Genomic DNA, 19,895 nt, shown 5'->3' with positions numbered 1-19,895 from the left:
CGATATGCATTCAGTGGAATGGGAGGTAGTGGTCGTCCGATGCGTCGTTATGGAAGAGGAAATGGAATGACTGGAAGCAATAATGTTCCGATTGGAAGAGGGTATTAGTATCTTTAGAAGTTGTTTGTTCCTAGAGTTTAAATCATTTATTACATATACAGTCCTATTTAACGAATTATAAGAGAAAGAGAATACCCATAATGAAAAATTCTAGATATTATCTTACTCTTAAATATATCTTCTCCACAATAATTTCCGTGTACGTTGAGCCGAGAGAAGGTTAGCATCTCCCTCGATAAGGACGAGAAAAGGGATTATCCCTTCCATTTACATGAGGTTAAAGTCTTGTTCTTCGGAACATATAACCATTTTTTAACCCTATTATCTAGTTTATAGTAATTATGTTCCAGTAAAACAAACATATACAAGTTTACTACTTCCCAAAAGATTATTCTCCCTCCGTGTTGTTGACAAACTCTCGAATAATGACCCGCTCAGATTCTTCAAATGAGAATTTGTTTTCTTTGAATAGGTCACTTTCCAAGAAAGGTATCACATTCGATACACCAACCTGATGTGCCCTCTCCTCCAAATCCTCCAACTTCACACGAATCGTTAACTTCTCCATAGTAGAAGCAGATTCCAGAATATTGAGTACCTCCAACTGTTCGCGCACCAGCTCCTTCAGTTGATATCTACATTCAATTCTCTTCATTATTCCCATACAACACCAGTCCAAAACTATCTTCAGGTCTAACAATATATGAGCGGAATGAACGTCGTAAAGCCATCTTCACAGCATGTTTCTGCGAATTTATGAAACTCTCAAGCATGGTCGAAATAGCCACATCCACATCATCATCATTCACATGGGTTCTATTCAATAACAACTTATCTCTGTCCTGACCTCAAATGCATACGAGCATGAGCTTCCGACATACGAATAATACTCTCAATATGACGAACGGCAACTGGAATGCCACCTGCATGAATACTCTCACGACGGAGTTCTGCATATCTATTCATTATGAATGACAAAAATAGGCCACATTTTGGCTATCTTATCTTGATCCACATTATCAAGAGCAGGATGAATATTCGTTTTGGCATAGAGAATGTATTTTTTAAGCAAGTCTTGTGGAATGAGACGAATCGAGGGATATTCTGGAGAATACCCATTCTCTGTTTGAACAGCTGAAGCCACAGCGGAGGGATGCGAAACACGATGATTCTCCACCACGAAATCTAGATCACATTCCTCCTTATTCTCATACGAGCTAATCGTTCATCTTCGACCGGATCTACACGATCCTGTAACACACACAGAATATCAAAACGTTGGATGATTGGATCTGTTAACTCCACATTCTCCGAAAATGTTTTCATCACATCATAGCGTCCTCCCTTTGGATTTGCTGCAGCCAACACAGCACAACGAGCTTGAAGTGTTGTCACAATACCTGCCTTGCTGATGGAGATGGATTGTTGTTCCATTGCTTCGTGAATGGACACTCGATCTCCATCGTTCATCTTATCGAACTCATCGATCATACACACGCCTCGATCAGCTAACACTAAGGCTCCTCCTTCTAACGTCCATTCCGAAGTCACTGGATCTCGGTGAACAGCAGCTGTCAGACCTACAGCTGAAGCTCCTTTGCCTGTAGTGTATCTATGATAAAGACCAACTGAGATTCTTACACAGCACGAGGAGATGTTCGTTCTGCATATTTCAAGAATTGTGACTTTGCTGTACCAGGATCTCCCATCAACAAAACGTTAATGTCTCCTCGAATCCTATGCTTCGCATTAACCTTCTCTCTGTCCGTTACATCCTTACTTCATACGTACTGACCACCAAACAGAGCCATAGCAATAGCCATCTTCACATCATCATGCTGAAAGATGAATGGAGCAATACTACACAACAAACGACGCTCGAAGTTCGAATCTGCTGCAAGCTCTTTGATCTTATCGTCATCCGTCTCGAATAATCCTACTTGCTGAATGTCTTCCTGAGATAAAACTTGGGATCCCATCACATCCTTGCGAGTGATCACATTATTGGCTTCAATCACTGTAGAGAATACAGGAAAGCCATTCCTTGTGTTCAACGACATATCAAAGTTGTTTGTATAACGTCCTGTCAAATCCACTTCATCTCCAGGTCGAGCACAATCAATCAAGTCTCCAGTGACAATCACTTCCTATCAATCACACACTCTTCACATATTTACCTTACTACGAGGAATACGACCAGCAGACACAGTACCAGGACTTTCTTGAATGGTCATCTTCTGATAGTTACGATAAACCGTATTCTGGCTATAGAATTCTAATCCTCCTTTCCGCTGACAGAACACACACATCTCTGGTTTCACCTCCTTCTCTGAAGATTGCTTTACTCCCTCTGTGATTTTGTTGCAGAAACTACAACGGAAGGCAGTATACACCATTTGAGGAAATACTCCTGTTCGACGGGTAATGACACCTTGGGTTCGAATCAATGATCCCAAGTGACTTGCTCGCAATTCACGAATCTTGTCAATTACCGGAAGATCTTGAATTCTGACGTAGATATCCTTATGGATCTGCTCATAGCTGGGGAACTCTTCTAAAACCACTTTCTTGGCTGCCTGAGCATGATATTAACAATACGAATGTACCATATTGAAACAATCCAAAATGGTGTCTGGTTCATCTGCTAACCAAATAGCAATTTGAGGTTGAGTTACTGAGAGATCCACAAAACTCACTTGAACACTTTGTCGGTTATTATTGCACATTGATCGAATGGAGTCCAAATAATATGGCTCATAACTTACATTCTGTCGAACGAAAGTACGAAGGAAATCTGCAAATCTATAGTTCATAGGATACAACAATATCTACCTCTCTATGATCTCGTTACGAACATTATCATTCTTCAAGGCTTCAGCAAGATTGGTCGATGGAGTGGATGGAAGTGGAACGCGTGTTTCTTCTTCCATTCCCAGACGACCAAGAGCGGCTGCTTCTCCAGCTTGATTTTCTTTCTCATAATCACTGTCTACAAAACTCAAACAAGATAATGATGTTTACCTTCATTATCATAATGATCGTTCCATCTTCGACGCTGGAATCCATGATCTCGTCTATCCATTTCCTCTTCGGCTTCCTTTCTTGTTTGATAGTCCATCTCTTCTTCTTCCTCTTCGTCTTCAACAAGTCCCGCACGGTCATAACGATCCAATTCTGGAATATTGCGATAATCACTAAAACCTCAGACTCTGCCGATTTTAACTACTCTTGCATATTTTCCATCAGATCTTCTCCTTCAGAATCTTCTCCATCAGAAAAAGAAGCTGAAGGGGGGATATGAACGGTACCATCTTCATCCTGTGAAAGGAAATCGTTATGTCTTCCACGCTTAGGCTATATATGAATCGTTATTTAGAACAATCAACCATTGCCACTCAAAACCTATGTTTGAATCTTTAGGCTCGGTTGTCGCAATGCCCATTATTCGGCATTCACTAATTCTCCTCTGTTTTTATTCTCTTTTTGTTTACCGTGTACAAATGGATGTTGAGGGGAAAAAGAAACATGAAGTGATCTTATGTGAAGTATGTCAGCAGAAACCCTTTAAATATACTTGTCCAGGGTGCAATAAGCGTACATGCTCATTAGATTGTGTTCGGAGACATAAAAAGGATGTAGGATTTGAGGGATGTGCTAACTCTTTAGGATCATTGTACTGGAGTTCGAAACAGGACGAAGTTCGTTTCTCTGAATGAGTTTAATGATGCTGTTTTACATGATGGTTGAATTCAACTACAGTTGTGATCTGTAGACTATTTCTTTCTCACAGATGTTGCACGCAAAGTCGATAGTTCTGCTAAGAATATTATTGACTTCCCTGCTTGGAGTACTCCCCATTTAGTGGAAGAAGCCAAGAATCCCAAGAGTCAGCGTGTTCCCTCCTATCTCTCTGCTCTTATTAAGCAAGCATCAGATCGACATGTCACACTGATCACTCTTCCTCTCGGAATGAGTCGACAAAAAGAGAATCGGACTCGCTATATATTTGGAAAGGGTTTGATTATGTGGTATACCAAGTGGTATCTCGCCAGTATCTCCCCTGTTCTTTCTTTTTCTGCACGATGTTCTGAATTGGATGACGTAGGAACAACAGTTGTAAATGAAATTGCAAAACTAAGTGTACGAAAAATGCATTATGTTTGATGTCTAGAGTCATTTGTATCCTCTTGTAGCCAAATATAAACACACTGGCATTGATGGAATGATTCTACTAATGGAAAAGTATTCTCCATATGATGAATCTGTTTCTCAGTCAGCATCGCAGAAAGAATACTACATTGTCCCTCCAAATCATTCATTTCGAGATATTCTTTCTGGAATCACTCTTTTAGAGTACGGTTCTATTCCTTTCATCAATCTTAGATTTCCTGTGTTTTATGTAATTTTCCCTTCAGATCTCTCGAAATTCTCCGTAAGGAATCTTCCTATGGTTCCTTTAGATCCCTGGAAAGCTCCCGAACGTACAAATAAAGAAGCTCAAGAGCCTTCCGAGAAGAGAGCCAAAATCGAAGAATCATCTGTTTGTTAACAAACATATTACTCCTTGGTCACCTCATCTGTCTCATCACATGTCTCTAATAGCAAGTCATTCTCTGTTAATCCATGACTATCTGCATTCTCATCAAATGGTTCTTCTTCTTCCTCTTCTTCTTGTTCTTCCTTTCCACATAATTCATCGTAATGAATTGCTTTATAATAGGACTCATACATTGGTTCACCGAGATATGTTCGCAGATTGGCTATGCATCAAGAACATCTCTTTTACCTACTATCCAACTTTCGTAGAATCCAGAATATATGCTCAATGTACTGATCATATGGAATGAATAGAGAAAACTCCAAGGCAACCAATACTTCCATTTCATTCTCAATTGTACGTTGCGGTTCAACTCCAAACAATGTATCCAGCTCATTAAGAATGATCTGAATTGCTTCACTTTCTATTCTTCACTATCTACTAATTCTCTCACTCATTGCACTTGGCACTTCACAAATCTGATTGAATTTGTAAGCTATCAGAAGACAATCAGCGCAGACAATCTTTCGATTCTCCTTGTTCACATGCTAATCATCATGTCTTCATATCACTCTTACTCCATATAATGCTAACCGTTCAAAATAACAGAATGCTAACGCTAACGTTCCTATATCAAAATCAACAGTCCGATGATTCTTTAACGAGATTGAGATGGAAGGGAATACAATAGAAGGTTGACAAAGCATTAGTGACAAATGCTTTAGTTTTCGTAGTTTTGAAAGACTAACGATGAATGTCTTCCTCTTTTACTACGTGAAATCTTTGGGAATGTCAGGATAATTGTTTTGGAAAATGCTGTTCAACTCCTTCTTTAAGTGCGTTTCCTTGATATATGGAATAACTGAAGAAGTCCAACTATCGAAAAACAAAATCGAAGTTTGAGAAGACTACATGTAAATCATTACTTCATTTCTTACTTGTTGAATATAAGCATTATCAAGATAAATATTCTCCGTATTCACAGTCGTGAATTGCTTTATAAACTCTTGATAACTCACATTTATGTCTTGTTCTGGGTCCTTGTTTCGACGCACATTTTTCATTTCTATAGATTAATCACATATACTATAACCACTTTCGTAAAGAAGAAGATCATCATCACTCTCATCGGTACCTGTAATGAATACATCCTTATCCTCTTCTTCATCAATTCCAATAAAACTTGTGATGGCTAATCAATCAATCCATGCAGCTACTAGGACCTAATGGAAAGGTTTTATTCGGTGAGAAGACATACAATCCCGATTTCAGAATTGTACCAGGCTCACACAATTTTTGTATTGATTTATACTCATAGTTCTGTTTTCCACTCACTTCGATAATATCCGTCAAGGGAGACGACTTCACACTTCCTAAATCTGCATGAGCTATATCAATCAATTCTAGAATCAATTCATACACTTGTAACCAGAAATCTGTCCTTCACCTCCCATCGGGATATGTGACAAAAAGAATTCAGACTGACGTTCTTTAAGAGCTAATAATTAAAATATATTCGATTCTAGTACATTTCAGACCTCGCTCTCTTTTCCTTCGTCTTGAATATGAATACAATTCTGTATGGGTTCCATCATGGTTTGATATATCGCCATACGGAGATGGTGTCTCCTGCTCAATAAACACAATCGAGGGACTTGTTTGATCGGCTATGACTGTATTTTCTTTCTCGACTTCCGTAGCATCGTTTGGAAAGTCAAGAACGATCCTAGACATGTACTGAAACAAATACTGGATTCAACAAACAACTGACAGCAACAAATATCGAATCAAACTTCATAACGAATATTCACAGGACTAGTACATAAGAAAGACTTCACCTCTTCCAATTGCATCACTACCTCCTTCGAAAACACCTCGTCAATAAAGATCCTCATCAGTTGTTCACGTTCATCCAATGCTTTTGCATTCAAGTGTGATCCCAGAATCTGGATCTTCTTACCAGGGAACTTCACACTCTTCAGTTCTTTGGACAATTTCCCTTCAATCGCCTTGTACAACGTTCGTAACTCACTGTAGCGCCGATACACACGCCAACTAGCCATTGCTACCTTCTCCACTCCACCCACAATTTCTAAGCAATACTCCTGATATGCATTAGCTTTTACACTGTAATTTCCGGCCATCTTCCGCTCATATCTCAAATCAACAGACAGAAGGCACACTGACAGAATATCCAGCGATTTGAAATCCACAGCTGGTCGGGTATACGCCTTCTCAATCTCTGTTTCCTTCAGATAACGTGACGTTACGAAATTGACAAAATCCTTAGAACATTGGACAATCTCCTTTGACGTCCAGGAAGGAATATTGATTATAATACCATACAAACGAGAACAGATTTCCTTATCTGAGAATAGAACCAGTCGTGATTGAGTTCCTTGTAAGATACGCATCTCTTCATCATCAACCTCCACAGAAATTGATTGTAACGAGATACACCAGAGAAGATCACAGTTAGGTTCCAGAAGGAATGCATGATACTGTGTCACAACGAAATAATGCGAATTGGCGTCTACACAACAGTGAAGGACATATTGCTCATCCTCTTCCTGTTCCACAAGGAATCGTGTAGTCACAATTGCATATAACATCTGTCCTTGAGCAGTATGATCATCATAAGCACGAATAACATTGTCACATAGGACACATCGAGGTAAGCGTAGCCGTTCATACTTCTCATCATCTCCGGCAGCCGCCTTAGCCGTATCTAACAAACGTGTTGTATCATCCATCAGACCAGAGATTGGTTTTGTTACAACTCCTGCTAATCCCATACCCACGCCTTCAAGTGCACCACGCACACCATTCTTCTTCGCTCCTCGAATTGGATCCATCACCACACCTGTCACACCAGAGGTCAGACCATGTAACAATCCACTTCGACCCATTACACGTTGTTCCTTGTAATGTTTGTTGAATGTTAATGAGGCCAAACCATTCCCCAATGTACCAGTAATCTTACTCGCCGAATTAAAGAAGCCCCGGGCTGTTTTTCGTATCAACACTTTTCCACCTTCTTCTACACGTTTCTCATGCTCGGTCTTATCAATCGAATCATCCTTCACCGATGTCTCAATGAATGCCTTCACTCCACTACTCACATCTTCTACCAGACCAACAGGATTTCCAATCAGATTCATACTTCCAAGCAACTTTAAGACCTGGCGACTTCCTTGAGACACATAATGAAGGATGATTCGCCGACCCAGCTCAGAAGTGAAGCCAAAGAAGTTCATGATTCGAATCCCTGCAAAGCGAAGTGTCGTTCGATCAATATCAGCCACTAGGCCACACAATGTATCCAACAGAGTCTGAATAGGAAGAAGCATAGGAATAGAAGGAAGGAAGATTCCCGTGGTTGTAGTAGCAGGATCGATTCGATTCGATATCACAACTGAAGTGTCTTCAATCATGAATTTCTCTGCAAACACACGTAGTGATGATTGTCCGTCTACTGGAATACGAATGGTCGGCTGGAATTCTGACATATCCAAAATCGAAGTGGTTGAAGCAGTTCCTAACAACTCGAGAGGGATATCACCAAGCAACTGAATAAGAGCCACAAGCAGACGGTTATCCATAGCAACAAAGATATCAGATAACTGAACACGTAGATACTCCAAGAATCCAATCGATGGATGTGACGGTATGACCGCATTTATCTTCAGAGTAGGTTGATCATCAGTTTTCACCCGACCCAACAGAACAGGTTCCATTGCATTCATTAGCTGGTTGTCAACCTGAAGTTTTGTTACTGTGACTTCGAACGACTGACGGTCATTTGTCATAGTAGTCACATTTAAGGCAATTCCTCGGATTCCTGCATTCATGATTTCACGAGGAATCGCATCGAGAATACTCACATCAATACCACCAAGAGACAGGGTAATTAAGGTGTCAATCTGAGTCACAGCAGCACTTCGATCCAGCCAGTGAGTCATCACACCACAGCTAGTCACTGGTGACTGAGAATCACCAATTGACCCTTCCCAATCCGAGAACCGACGGATCTTAAGTGCCTGAGAGAACAATACGGAATCTCTACGACACACTTCCAATTGTACACTTTTCTGACCCAGAGTCAGTTCGGAAGGTACCATCACCTGACCAGTCCATATAACATCTTGGTACTTACAAGCAGGCACTACATAATCATCACGAATCCATTCCTTACTTCGATAAGGAGCCATGAATGTTATCTTCAATGGTCTTGGTAAGCTCTTCAACTTCTGATTGATGTTCTCACCAGCTCCTTGAACCACTTTTCCATTCAAACCCCACAGAGTCATACCAACACACACTCCATGCTTGGCAGCCTCACTTTCATTCACAACACGATTTACCACAATGTGACCATCTCCTTGGACACAGAACTTACAGCCTAAGCGTGTTTGAGAGAATACAACCTCCAAGGGCTGTGCTGAATACTCCACTGGCTGTTTCACTGCCTTTTGACGGCCCAAACTCAGCGACCGACCATTTACACGAAGCCACACTTGTAGTTCTGACTCCAATTGATCTACTGGGATATTCTGCAACTTACGGAGCTCTACAGTGAAGAATTTCTCTCGCTCCAGATCTCCTATCTGACTCTCCATCTCATCTTCCTCGGCCACACACGATTGTTCAGAACCTGCTGATTGCAGCAAGGACTCCAGAGGCACGCTTTCCACTGATGGGGCATTGGCATAGTCACCACGACGTAATGCCCTCTGGATATGATGGTTACCAACATGAGTCATTAGTTCTTGTTGTTCAGTTCCATTCTGCCCAACCATCATACGAGACACCTGATCGCGTGCTTGCAAACTCAATCCAACAACTCTCTGCTCATACTCCAGATTGCGTTTTGTTTGATTCAACTCTTGGAGTTTCTTCACCAAATCAAACCGTGTTCTTAGCAAACGAGGTAGATATTCTTGCTGACTATTCGTTAACACATTATTATGACAATGAGCAATGAATAAATAGAGAGATCCTCCAGCACATAAGTTCTCACCCTCTCGAGAGATACTTCCCGTTGTACAATTGAAGGGAAGTTGGAGTAGTTCCATATGATTGAATTCAGCATGAGAAGCATATGCAACAGAAACATCAAACTCCATCATTATCTTCTCAAATGATACGATCACTTTAATTTGGATAGTTTCCGATCGTCTCTTCAAAATAACTTCCTTACCCAGGAACACATGGGATCCTTTAATGCTATTGGTAGTGGTTAATATCTCGCCATTGCTCACACGAACAGTGATGGAACAAGGACGGCGTTGAAGATTACGAATGGATACATTACGAAGGTAGAGCCAGTAATAATCATCATTCAAGAGGAGGTCCATATCAGTTGATTGAGCTGCATGATTCTCAAAGTCTTGAAGAGCCATAACAAAACCATTCGCCTCCTTATCAACATCACTAAATGCAAAGGTATTTGTTGAAAGTGATTCCTCCAATACTGAACTCATGAAGGCAAGATGCTTCTTTTGTTCCCAAGCAGTTGTCTGTGAGTCTGCCTCAGGTAACTTATCACGAATTATGAGAATCTATCCTTCATTCACTAATCTGGCTCCTACCTTCGTCGTGTCTTCAGCCTCAACCACGATCTCCACGACTCGATCAGGATTCTTTCGAGACACCGTAGCTACAATACCAGGCTTGCTTAGATCCACTAAAACAAATGGCTGGAATGTCACTTCTGTCTCTGCCTCTGTAATCTGATGAAGGAAGATTACTGCCTGCTTTACTCCAACTGGGTTGGGTAGAATCCACATATGTGAATCCATTGGAGACACAGTCAGAGCAGTTGACAAATCACAAGCACTTTGTAACACAGTAATTCGATCCAGGGCACTATTATTACTCACACAGTAGCTAATATCTTCTGGCTTCAACATATCGATTGTGACTGCCTGCAAATCTCCGATTTGACTTGTTGTCACACTCAGAAGATCTTCTGGTTCTCCAGGTAATACTACATCCATTCGTTCACTTCCATCACAATCGAATTCAGTAGAATATGAGTTCGATGTAGCTCGTTTGATACTCAAGAGACGATGAGATCCAGGGAGAAACTCTGTGTGACAGATACAGGATGAAGCAGGGAGTGAGAAAGACTGGTCCTGTTGCTGGATCCATAGATCCATTGAGGTTTTGTTCACAAATACGTACTGAGGAGAGATCGTGATCAATTGAGTCGCTGTAAATGGTTCCTGGAGTCGCTTTACACTTACGGAATACAGCGAATCTGTGAGTGTGAAGGGAGCAGCTGCTGGAATACACACGCAAGTGCAATTCTGCTTTCCAAGTGAAACACGTGGGCTCCATGGAGAACTACCCTTTCGCAAACGCACTACAGCCTTCTTGCTCCCCGTATTGAAGAGAAACGGTTGTAGTGGAGTTGTAACAGGATCTGGCTGAATTGATGCGAAGTTGACAGATATATCAGCACTTGGCAGACGAATGACAGGAGTTTCATTCTTACCAGCAAGACTAAGGTATAAAAAATACAATCAATTCAAACAATAGAGTCTCATTTGTACGATTGATAACCCAATAGGAACAGAATATGTTTAATAGAAGCGTCTCTGAGGATTCTATCTCTCCTTGTCTCTGATACGAGTACTGATATTGAATGCATGTATGACTGTTCTCTAGATCTGCTAATTCACATTCTCCTTTTCCCTCAGTTGCAATCTATGATCATTAACAGCATCCATATACTTACAGGAATAACCTGTCGACCCCAAACAAACTGACTATTAACTGGACGTACCAAAATACTGTAGAATTCATTCGCACACCCATCAACAGCAGTAATTTCAATATTCTTTCCAGATTCAACAGTACCAGACTGTACGATACTACTTCCTGCATCACGACGATACAGAACACGGAACTCAATAGGCATTGGAAGAAGATTCTGGAGTACCATCACAGGAACAGTGATCATTGAGAATGCAGTACTTGAATGAGAGTCTGAAGCAAGACGAGAGTGAGTTACACGAAGCAATACATAGTGAGGTTTCTCTAAAGAACCCACATTCAAACATAGACGTCGTAACTTCAATGAAGTGATATCAGGAACCGAAATACTATGATGAATACACGAATCAACTGATTTGACATCACCACTTCCAAGGAGCTCAAAACAACCCTGAAGACCCATTGTTAGAGGACAGTAGATAGCTTCTTCAAATCCAAGAGCCAAATACGACCATTCAGCATTAACAGGAGGATGACGAATGGCAAAGTTCGGAGTCTGATTATCAAATGCAGGACTCTTCAGTCCAACAGGAACTCCGAAATAATTATTCTTCACATCCTCCAGATTGACCTGCTTGCGTTGAGACTGATGGATGGTGATTTGTGAACTCTCCGGATCCTCTTTCATGAAGCGACAATACAATGGGCAGTGACAATAGTGATGGAATTCCAGTAATGGAGCCAACTGAATCACACGCAGACCTGAAGTGTTGAGAACTCTTACCAGAATGTCATAGTGAACTGAACCATCATTTGAAGACACAGTGAAAGGGGTCTCACCTTCAAGATCACAACAGAACTGAATCTGACGACATCCTTGGACACCAATGGACACAATTCGTTGGTTATACGACTCGACAGACTGAATCACAGAAATATTGGGATGTGCTGGCAACATACTTCGGATACGAGCGCCTGATGGGATCAATAAGGTTTCTTCATCATTCGAGGAGAGTTCCAGAGACGGTAATGGCTGTAGCAGGGCTTGGCGCCACCGCTGTTGTTCGACAGATACAGACGAGAAGAAGGAAAGTTCGGATGATGATTCGGCATCGACACATGTGAATAGAATCAATCCTTTTGTAGGGATCTTCATACTACCACTTCTTGAAGTGAAGCACGTCACAAGAGATTGTCTGATAGGAGTATAAGCACGAATACATGGTTCATCAGTAAAGACCTCCACATAACATATTCGCACATCAGTCTCTGAAGAACGTACATACAAAGGGCCACTACAACGCAATGCCCTTTGCTTATGCTCAATCTGCTCCCATTGAGATCGTATCTTCTCTAACTGCATTCCAAGACCACCATCATATACAATATCAAAAGTAGCTTCAAGTCCCAGACGGTTCTCTATATGCAAGTAATACCCATTCTCTGTTAACATTGAGTGACCTGACTCTGTTTCATTACGATACTTCTGCAGTTTGTTCAACAATTCCAATGCTGCTCCACAGAAGGCAGCTGAAACATTCACATTCATTACTTTCTCTGCACGAATCGTACAAGACGATTGTGGAGGAGGTGATGCTCCCTGGGATAATGCTTCTTGAACTACTGTCAATGGAATACGATGCTGAATCACTTGAAGAAGCATTTCCCACGGCTCGATCAGAGGTTCCCATGCAATATGTGGTTGATTATAGAAATCTGCTTGAAGTTGCAATTGAATGACAAACACCAGTTGGTTGCTGAAGTCACATGTTGCTTCTATAGAATTCAACTGAAGTTGAATGAAAGGGACTTCAACATTGCTAACGTCACTTATTACCACCACTTGGATACTATGCAACGATACCGTTGCTGTGATATTCATCCAATTATTTCCTTCTGGTACGATCAAGGGAAGTTTCACTACAGGGAAAACTGAAGAATCATTTGTAAGAAGAGATTGATTTGCTGCTGAAGTCGACACATTTGCTAACAGAGCATTCATCCAATTCATTAGAATCTCCACATCCTTGTATCCAATGGCCATATGCAATCCTTGAGAGTCATTCACAGTTACTGAGACTGTCTTGAATGCATCCTTCATATCCACTTGGATCGCTAGCGACCAGCTTTGAAGGATATCATTACAATCGTGAGGTGGTTGCATCTGATCCATAGTACACTGAGCCATTCGCATATCTCTTAGGACTACTGCTAATGAGACGTCAAAAGCTTCAGTGATGGAGAGAGTTGAATCGAGAGCAATATTCAACAAGACAAATGGTGAAGGACATATGAAGGAAGAAGCAAAGAAAACAGTAAGAGGATCGATTTGAAATTGGACACGAAGAAGAGATAGCACAGAACGAACAGAAGGAGATACTGAGAGTGTACCAGCAGAGTGATTCCCCTCTTCCACCTTGGTAGGAGTGGGTTCTGCCTTGGGTACAGAATTCAGGAACGAAGGAAGGAATGACAGAATATCCATGAACAAAGGAGTAGGGAATAATCGAAGGGAATGAAGACTAATCAATACATCAATCATTGGTTCAGGTCCCTCAGAAGTCTGACACATCACAGTGAGTGTGGGATTCTGATCATCACCAAACTGGAGCGGTTCTCGGAAGAAAGGAAGAACTGTCGATTCACTACGAGTATCTTTGAGTCTGATACTAGCCAGAGAAACATTGAGTGCGGCTTGCAGAGTAGTTAGACTTGCATTTAATGATAGTGCATCCAGACGGAGAATGAAAAAGGAATGTGGATTACTACCACAGCTCTCCACTAGAGACTGACCTGAAGAATCGTTTGTATACCCACCATCCTGATTGAGTAATTCAATCAACACTCCTTCCAGAACTATATCTGTATAGAAAGCATCTCCAATCCAGAATGATCGTTCGTTCATTGCACTGATTTCAGGTTCACCTGCTGATTCTGGTTGCTCAACGGAGACTTCGACCTGATCTGGACTCTCTGATACGACCTTTTCAGTAGGAATAGAAAGATCAGGACTATTAGAGACGTTCACAACAATCTCTGGTGTCACAGCTTCCTCATTCAAATTGTTAAGAAGACGCGTAAGCAAGAAACTGAGTTGGGTCTGATTCAAGGTAACCACAAGAGGTGTGATATGGATTGACGTGTAGAGCACACTGTGAAGCAAGACACATATACTAATATCAACTCTTCCCAATACGGATTGACTCACAACTGCATCACCTAGTTGATAATTGCTAAGAAGGCGCATTCCTTCTATTCTCATTGAAAGATTGGTTGTGATTTCGTTCGATTTCTTCATAAATAAGGTTCCTCTCTCCTCCTCTTCTGTGAGCTGATTCGCATTTCCAACTGTAAACATTCCCAACTCAAATTGAAGAGTCTCTTGACTCTCGGAACCAGCAGGAATGATCACTACGAGATTTTGAAGAGATACATTGGCTCGAGGTAAGACATATGATGTGACATTCGTACTAGAGACAACTCGACGAATGATATTACTTCCAACCAATCCAGCGAAGAGATTATCCACCGAATGAACAAGGAAAGCATGCAGATCTGCAGTTGATGTGAGGAGAGGAGATTCAGAGGATCCAGATGACCCAGATGATAATGTTGGCTTAGAAGGAGACTGTAAAAGACGTCCCAAAGTTCCTGTTTGTGTATATCGTATTAATTCTTGAATGAAACGGTATCGGAGTGTCAGGATAGGTGCACTCATATGCACATTGACAGTTGTATCAGCAAGATCTGAATATTGAGCACTATTGACTAGAGTCACATCAGCAGAGAGAAATGATGGTTTCTCTTCTGTGTGTTGAATGGCCAATACTGATGGATACAGTCCACATCCTTTTGTACAATCCGTAAGAGAGATATCTTGAAGAGAGAGAAGGAGGTGGATAGCAGTTCGAGTTTGATTGAAGACAGTTTGCAGGTCCCTCAAACCGAGTTCGATTAATGAAGATCCATTATCTTCTAACATCGTCACTTGAAGAGATTTCATTGTCATGTGAAGGAACATCAATCCCTCTTGTTGTTGAGCTACACGAACAGGTTCAGGTTCTTCTTTAGGTTGTGATCCCATGTCCTCCTTCTTCGCAGGTAATGACGGAATAAGTGGAATCAACCGATTCACAATCGCAGCATTCAAATTGATATTAATAGGACCCAACGAAGCAAAAACATTACTAGCAGCATCATAGAAGTCATTCAGCATTGACAACACACCCACTGACAAGAATCGAAGTTGCAAGAAATCACCTCCAACACGAGGTGATGCTTCTAATAAGAGAGGAACAGATTCTGTTTGTGCTCCATAGGATAACAACTGTTCTTGTCGAGCATAATCTTCCATTAGAAGTTCAGGTATCGTAAGAGCAATATCCATATCATAGAAATGATCACAATAATGCATTGAAAGACCATTCAAATGCATTGCTAGGATAAGTCTATCTGTTGATTCAGGATCATGAATAACAACACCCAAGTGTTGAATGGTTACATCAATCATCATCATTGGTTTGTATTGTAATAAGAGAAGGTCTTCGTATGTTAAGTGCATTACTCCATAAGAAGGTTCATATGCCTCATCATGGGAATTAGAAACAATTACTGAATTCATGGGTGAGAACGAAGATGTAGCGAGCAAAGAAGATGACTGCTGAGATTGATTCATTGGATGATTGATTTGGGTTTGTTCTTGGGTTTGCATAATCATTCTATACAGCAATTTCTGTTGTTTTGAACCTGTTGTCTTCCAACTAGTAATATCATGATCTCGTAAGAGTGGTGATCCATCAAATGCAATACAGCTAAACAGAAGCTGCTTGGGCTTCAGTAACAAGTCCATTACATTCAGATCCAATTCTCGTTGCTTCGCAAGGAAGACATCCAGAACAGGCAATCCCCAATTCAAGGCTGCATCCAATAATGATTTGGTGATATTAATTGTCAGAGGCATTACAGTCACCCCTACCTTGGTAGACACATATCGCACTTCATTTACCAAACACATTTGTAACGTGACATTAACATCGAAAGGAACGATAAGAGTATTAGATGGTACATCCGTTAACACTGCAGGAGGGACAATAGAACGATTAGCAAAGCTTCGACCATCCATGAACCCAAGAGCCACACGACACACTTTTACATCAATCGTATTGTAGAGGTCTTCATCCGTAAGATGTTCAGGATCTCGTGGTGATACCTTTGGAGACGCTGTCACTATCACCTCACCAATTTGAGCTAGCAAAAGTTGGGTTTTTGATCGATGAGCTGTACATGAATCTGGAATAATGATATTGAGAGGAGATAAGCGAATATCCAGAGTCATCCCACGGTTATTTTGCACTGCTGCTAACAATGCATTATCACCTTCTCGTAATGCAGTCACCATATTGTATGCTTTCTCTACATAGCGACTCATTATTACCAGATTCTCTGGTTGCACGAAACGGAGAATCTCTAGTACCCATGGGATATTCACAACAACATCCAATGTTTCCATACGAGCTTCAACACGCATTCCACTGGAATTATCAAGGGCAGGTACTTCGATATGAGCTTGGATAAATGGACTGTGAACGGTTGATAACAGATCTCCTGGCAACAGAGATGGATTCGCTTTTGTCTCTATTTCAGTTTCTGCTATTGGAAGAGGGGAATCTTGAGGAGTCACCACACTCTCTTCATTGTTATGACGAACAGAAATGAGATGAGTATAACGAGTCTTGGGAGTTAAAGAATCAAGGACTTTTAGATCACTCACCATTGCCCATATCTCTAAGAATTCTTTCCGTTTGAAAGCACGCACTCTAATTCCATTCACGCCTATATCAACAAACTTTTGTTCTTCTTTCTTCAGTGATATCTGAGCAGATTCCAGTTGGAAATCCACAGATACAATGATATCCAGCGGCTGACCTCCTTCCCATGGATTCACATCCTCTGCTGAGATCTCTAGCTCCTTATACAGTTCAGTTCGGAGCTCTTCATCTGATGAGTCGGATCCTTCTGAACTCTGCTGATCCATTAGATCCTTATCAATTTCTAGTTGAGCCATCTTACGAAATAGAATCGTATTTTCAATGGAAAAAATGTCTTCTAATTCTGCCTTTCTCTTGAGTGCAGTTTTATTCTTATGAATAGACGGATATCCTGGCGCTTTTAACACATGTTTATACAAATCAATATACTCATTACGCTGCTGTTTGAACTTCAAATAATCCTTCCATGCAACAGCAGCTCTCTTCTTGCTATTACTCTTCATCACACATCGAATTGCGTAGCGCCACCAAGAACGAGGGTGCTTTAGGATACTCTTCTCTGGCCGATTCACAGGCTGTTGAGCACGACGTACTTGAAGTGTGAGATTATCCAAGAGAATGGTAACATCTCGGATCTGACTCTGTAACACTGTGACAGTCACTTGAGGGAGCTTAGCAGAGGCCACAATCACAGGACTAGCAGTATTTGCATACTTCCAACAGATGGAAGCGAAAGTGGTTGCATACTGAAGATTGAGAGAAGAACAGAACTTGGGAAACTTCTTCTTAAACTTCTTAATGAACAAGGCAGTCTCTTCAGCCTCATCACGACCTCGAATATCATCCCGCTTGATCTTAATGTACGTCTCTATCAAGTTTTGATTCACCAGCACTTCTTTGTTCCATCCCAATTCTTCCATTGCTCTAGTCGCAGCTTCTTCAGGAGTTGGCTTTCGCAATTCAACTCCACGAATATCCATATTCACATTAACATCAACAGAGAGTGGATGGAGAATATAATTGAGAGGAACAGGTCGATCCTCTGCATGTAGTGGCTTGTGGAATGCCAACTCCATATCTTCAGTTAGAGACTCTACACTCGATGTGTCAACGCTAGTACGATTGTCTGAGTCCCAATATATTCCAAATCGATGGATCAACACATTTTTCAAGAACACACCATTATGTTGAACTTGCTTCGTGGAAGTTGTATCTTCATCAGAACTCTTGGAGATCTGATGATTGGGACTGACTGAGATCTGTTCCAAAGAAATACCACCACAGAAAGGATGTTTCAAGTCAGAACTGTGATCTTCATATCGAATGTGGATCTCGTCAATGCTCATCTCAAAATTCCGGATGATTTTGCTCACTAATGTCGAGATTAGACTCTTATCTTCCTTTTCATTCAATTCTTTCATTCTTTTCGTCTCTTTTTCATCAATAGCCTATAGTAAACAATCAACTATATCAGTACTTTCAAACGCTGCCGCTTTAGCTCTAAGGCACGACGATTAAATGCCTCTTCATCATAATGAACTTCAGATCTTGGACAGACAACAACAAAGATTTGATTAATCATGACCTTGGTTGGTTTTCTTCCAATCTCTTTCCAAGGAACCTAACCCATCAATTCAATAACAACAATCTTCCTACACTTAAGGTTAACTCTCCGATATATCCAGATTTTATTTCAACAGGTAAATCAAGAAAATCGAGAGCTTCTGTTTTTACTTCCTATCCATTCACAACTCAGCAATTCAACTCACAAGATTTCGCAATTTCACATCTCCTTTCCATATAGAAACTTTCAAGTCATTCTTGTCAATATCCTTTATATACTCACCAAGAAAACGTGTTATCAGCGAATTAACAACGTCCTCTAGCATGAGAGATTATTGACTCAATGTAAGAGCTTCAGAAATACTCTTTAAAGGACACACCATTGTGACAAAAGAAGGACCGATTTTGCACACACTTGAAAACCTTTGTTTTAGACCCTTGTATAAGAAGGCTTCAAACAAACAGGTACTAAAATAACCATACATCGTCATCCAACAAGGGAATATCTTTCTGTGTGACAAAATGCATTCGATAATGACAAAACAAAGGTGGAACAATATTCTTTCGATTACAGAACAAGTATTTCTGTGAATCGCATTTCTCGAGTGGTTTTGAAGAGAAGATCAATTCAAAAGAATTACGAACAACCAAACTCTCGTGAGTAACTTGAATCATGTCAACTCGAGCATAAGAGAAGAAACTAGCAATCCAAGAACGAGTAAAAGGAACAGAGGATACAAAATACACTTGAAGCAAATTGTCTTGAACTTTGCAATGCTTAAAAACGTGAGTAAAATTGGACTGCAAAGAATTCTCACGAATCGTATTATCATACTCAAAATGCGTCATTTGTAAGAGATTATCGCAGTTGATCCTGTCAATCAGAGCATCCAGCGCCTCATGACTATCAAATGACTTCTGAACAGAAAATGAGATGCGAAGAGTACGAAGATCCTTCATCTCTTGTAGAGAAGGGCTGCAATGACTGTCATCCACCTCTCCCCACACAGCCACTCCGTTCCGCTCTTCACACCGTCGAGAACGATACCCGAGCTGATCAACTACCAAGCAATGACTCTTGACGATCTGATTCACTTCTGTTCGTGGCCATAATCCAGACTTCTGACAGAAAGCATCATTAATGGCCTCGTACAGAATTGCCATTCGAGTAAGAGAGAAATAGTGATGGAAGATGTAAGGATTCTTCTCCTTCAACAGCAATGTAAGTTCAGGAAGTTTTTGACGAA

General features: G+C 40.9%; 5 protein-coding genes across 5 annotated transcripts; 1 reads left to right on the top strand and 4 right to left on the bottom strand.

Annotated features, from left to right (window-relative positions):
• Window positions 1–448: 448 nt before the first annotated feature.
• JH06_0977 (hypothetical protein) lies at window positions 449–3,178 on the bottom strand (the record flags this gene model as incomplete). Its single annotated transcript, XM_014673343.1, is given in 11 exon segments — window positions 449–695; window positions 727–876; window positions 908–1,018; window positions 1,050–1,245; window positions 1,275–1,672; window positions 1,702–1,839; window positions 1,852–2,207; window positions 2,238–2,636; window positions 2,667–2,862; window positions 2,893–3,049; window positions 3,082–3,178. 11 exon segments carry the CDS (start codon window positions 3,176–3,178, stop codon window positions 449–451), a joined length of 2,445 nt encoding a protein of 814 aa, XP_014528829.1.
• A 382-nt stretch (window positions 3,179–3,560) lies between these two features.
• On the top strand, window positions 3,561–4,609 carry JH06_0976 (hypothetical protein; the record flags this gene model as incomplete). The annotated part of the gene is given in 4 exon segments (XM_014673342.1): window positions 3,561–3,654; window positions 3,670–3,762; window positions 3,833–4,200; window positions 4,232–4,609. 4 exon segments carry the CDS (start codon window positions 3,561–3,563, stop codon window positions 4,607–4,609), a joined length of 933 nt encoding a protein of 310 aa, XP_014528828.1.
• An 8-nt stretch (window positions 4,610–4,617) lies between these two features.
• JH06_0975 (hypothetical protein) lies at window positions 4,618–6,331 on the bottom strand (the record flags this gene model as incomplete). Its single annotated transcript, XM_014673341.1, has 10 exons — window positions 4,618–4,820; window positions 4,851–5,021; window positions 5,052–5,145; window positions 5,176–5,341; window positions 5,372–5,505; window positions 5,536–5,663; window positions 5,694–5,789; window positions 5,815–5,985; window positions 6,018–6,095; window positions 6,127–6,331. 10 exons carry the CDS (start codon window positions 6,329–6,331, stop codon window positions 4,618–4,620), a joined length of 1,446 nt encoding a protein of 481 aa, XP_014528827.1.
• A 53-nt stretch (window positions 6,332–6,384) lies between these two features.
• On the bottom strand, window positions 6,385–10,758 carry JH06_0974 (hypothetical protein; the record flags this gene model as incomplete). Its single annotated transcript, XM_014673340.1, has 2 exons — window positions 6,385–10,158; window positions 10,189–10,758. 2 exons carry the CDS (start codon window positions 10,756–10,758, stop codon window positions 6,385–6,387), a joined length of 4,344 nt encoding a protein of 1,447 aa, XP_014528826.1.
• Window positions 10,759–11,297: 539 nt separating this feature from the next.
• On the bottom strand, window positions 11,298–18,974 carry JH06_0973 (hypothetical protein; the record flags this gene model as incomplete). The annotated part of the gene is made up of 4 exons (XM_014673339.1): window positions 11,298–18,533; window positions 18,563–18,706; window positions 18,742–18,822; window positions 18,855–18,974. 4 exons carry the CDS (start codon window positions 18,972–18,974, stop codon window positions 11,298–11,300), a joined length of 7,581 nt encoding a protein of 2,526 aa, XP_014528825.1.
• Between the last annotated feature and the right edge of the window lie 921 nt (window positions 18,975–19,895).

The sequence above is a fragment of the Blastocystis sp. subtype 4 genome (genome assembly GCF_000743755.1).
Source record: "Blastocystis sp. subtype 4 strain WR1 chromosome Unknown seqid_0046, whole genome shotgun sequence".
Classification (NCBI taxonomy): domain Eukaryota; class Bigyra; order Opalinata; family Blastocystidae; genus Blastocystis; species Blastocystis sp. subtype 4.
This window is presented reverse-complemented; position numbering and strand designations above follow the sequence as displayed.